This window comes from Natrix helvetica (genome assembly GCF_964273705.1).
Source record: "Natrix helvetica genome assembly, chromosome: 6".
In the NCBI taxonomy this organism is placed as follows: Eukaryota; Metazoa; Chordata; class Lepidosauria; order Squamata; family Natricidae; genus Natrix; species Natrix helvetica.
This window is the reverse complement of record NC_138553.1, coordinates 29366690-29369373: the sequence shown is the minus strand read 5'-3', so window position 1 is coordinate 29369373 and position 2684 is coordinate 29366690. Positions and strand designations below refer to the sequence as shown.

At 41.1% G+C, this 2684-nt stretch overlaps 1 protein-coding gene across 1 annotated transcript; it reads left to right on the top strand.

Moving 5' to 3' along the window:
* Positions 1–1177: 1177 nt before the first annotated feature.
* On the top strand, positions 1178–1996 carry LOC309394874 (noggin-1-like; the record flags this gene model as incomplete). Its single annotated transcript, XM_081958535.1, has 1 exon — positions 1178–1996. One exon carries the CDS (start codon positions 1178–1180, stop codon positions 1994–1996), a length of 819 nt encoding a protein of 272 aa, XP_081814661.1.
* Between the last annotated feature and the right edge of the window lie 688 nt (positions 1997–2684).

Here is a 2684-nt window from a genome sequence, read left to right as displayed (position 1 = left end):
GACGGCAGGTCTGGTAGCAAGGTGGCAGGTCTGGTGGTGAGTGGGGCGGCAACATTTGGTGTTTAAGATACACCCAGATTTTCACCCTCTTTTAGGGGGAGGGAGTGCTTACACTTATAGTCCAAAAATACAGTATTTTTCTCATCACTGATCTATTTCCTGACAAAGCATATAGTTTATTATGAGTTTTCTCTATACTGACTTACCATCTATGCAACAGAATATGATTCCTCAACATGTTCTACTGCTTCGTTCTAATGTCAGAATGGGTCCCAGGTCACGAAAAGATTTATAAACTGGGCTAATCATTATTGCCTTTACAAAGAATGCTAGAGTGAAATTTCAGATAGCATTTTAACGGAAGAATTTTCAATTTTCCAGGGAAGATGAGGCATGTGTCATCTCTTATGCCTGGCCACTGAACGTTTGTCTTATTGGAGGATTTCTAGTAAAGGTATAGAGATAAAAAGAACCATTCCCAGTTTTTCATATCCCATTGCTGGAGATGAAATCAATTATTTGAATGGTTGCAAGGTCTATGTTCAGGTTCCAAAAGAACTCACCAATTCCAGAACCACAACTGTTATGTCAAACATACAAATTATCCAAATGCATTGCAAGCAATCGAACCAAAGCTCGGTATGCAATAATCCAGAAACCACTTTACTTTTACAATAATCTGCATACATACCAAATTAATGGTCTACCATGAGGGGGAGGGGGAGGATTTAGTAAAAATCTGAGATAGCCAGGAATGATGGATTTGTGATCTGATCTATCTGCAGGGCATTAGGTTGGGGAATGCTGATATAGACTAAAAATCCAGAACCACGTCACAATTTGACAATGGCTGCTGAATCCAAGCCCTAGCAATTTAAAACAATTGCTGAACTTAGAGTTATTGAACTATTTACGCCGATGATAGCATATCATTAAAACCCTAGGTTACTTTAAAAAAAATGTCCAAATGGCTTAGATAAGGGCTATTCCCCACCCCCCGTCTCTGTTTATGTCAAGGGGAGCCACAGTGCTGTTTGTTATCAAAGCCTTCAAGTAGGGTAGAGGGGAGCTGCTATACTCTGGGTCAAAAGGCTGATAATAAAAGAGGTGGAGAGAAAGAAAGCCTCATAAGAGTTAGCTTGCAGTAACCGAGACATCTTCAAGTCTTGGAAGAAACATGGACATTAAAGCGTTGCTGGCTTTTATGCTGCTTCTGGAGCAATGGAGCACAGGCTTCCACTACACTGGAGCAACTTTTGTCTCTCAAAAAGGAGGCTTTTCCTTAAGTGGAGCTCCCCGACCATCGAATAACATCAGGGCACTGGAGCAGTCCAATCCTGACATACATCTTACTTGGAGTAAGCTGCCGACTCAAGCAAGGCCTTACAGCCTCTCCCTCTCTCCTGAGGACTACCACTACTCTGTGCCCAAGCCAAAGCATTTGCGTACTTCCAAGCTGATGAAACTTCTGGGATCTTCCTATGACGCTTTCTGGATGTCTCCTGAGGACCCCCGAGGTCGGAACCCAAGTGCTGAAGAACTGAGCACACAGAACCAAGAGCTGGCTAAACATACAGCCCGATTTAAGAAGGCGCTCTTGCAGGAGACAAGCAGATTACAGCTTCCCAAGTTGCAGCTGTTGCTGCCTTTTGAGGGTGGGATCACTCGTAATTTGAGCCAGTCCTTCATTTATCGTCTACGTCGATGGCTAGTGGACAGCGCAACCTGTTCTTTAACCTCTTCTTGGGTAGACATGGGATCTGTCTTCTGGCCACGCTGGATACGCCACACACAATGTGACCTGATGCAAGCAGGATGCTCTTGGCCTCCAGGCATGACTTGCCAACCAGCCCAAATTACTCACATCAAACTCCTAGCCTGGCACTGTTGGGTAAATGGAACCCAGTCTCTGAATCGTAGAAAGTCTCGTAAGGCATGTGTTTGGAGACAGATTCCTTATCCTGTTGTAACTGCATGTAAGTGTGCCTGCTCGTGATACGGGTGAAGGGAAGTTTTATACTGAAGCATTGGGCTTTGTGAGGATTTTGTGGTCATTTCCCAATGAGATGGAAGGTGATCCTCAAGATGACATAAACTTGAGGTTCAAATCTTAAGAGCAATAATTGTCATGAAAATGAGAGAAATCCTTCATGAACATCTGAAAACTTGTGCCTGGAGGAATCTTCACAGCTATGTAAAAACAAAACAAGACCAGGTATTAAGTTTCTCTGTCATATCCAAAGAATGTTAGCCAAATGCAAAACAGAAGCACCAGCAAATGTGCAATGGTGAAATAATAGCAGTTTTAATCAAGAGTTTTGGAACTCTGGAAATTTAATAATAGCATTTCTTTCTTTTAATTGAGATGATGCATGAGGTTAAGGTGAACAAATAAAGGGGGACAAAGAAATACAAGGTATGAATTAGAATTTGACTTAACTAATCTCATCTTATTATTATCACTATGTTACTATAGAGGTTTGTAGTCTTGGTTATGCATAATTTAGTAAGCCTTATATATAAGGTATATGGACCCATCCTTCGACATTTTCCATTGTGGACTCTATTAAAAAGTTTTTTTTAAGTTCATCTGTGGTTTTGATCTAGGTCTTTGAAATTAAACAACTGCTATTCAGTTTACTTCTATCTATATGAATTCCTATCAAATATTTACGTAAGTAAAT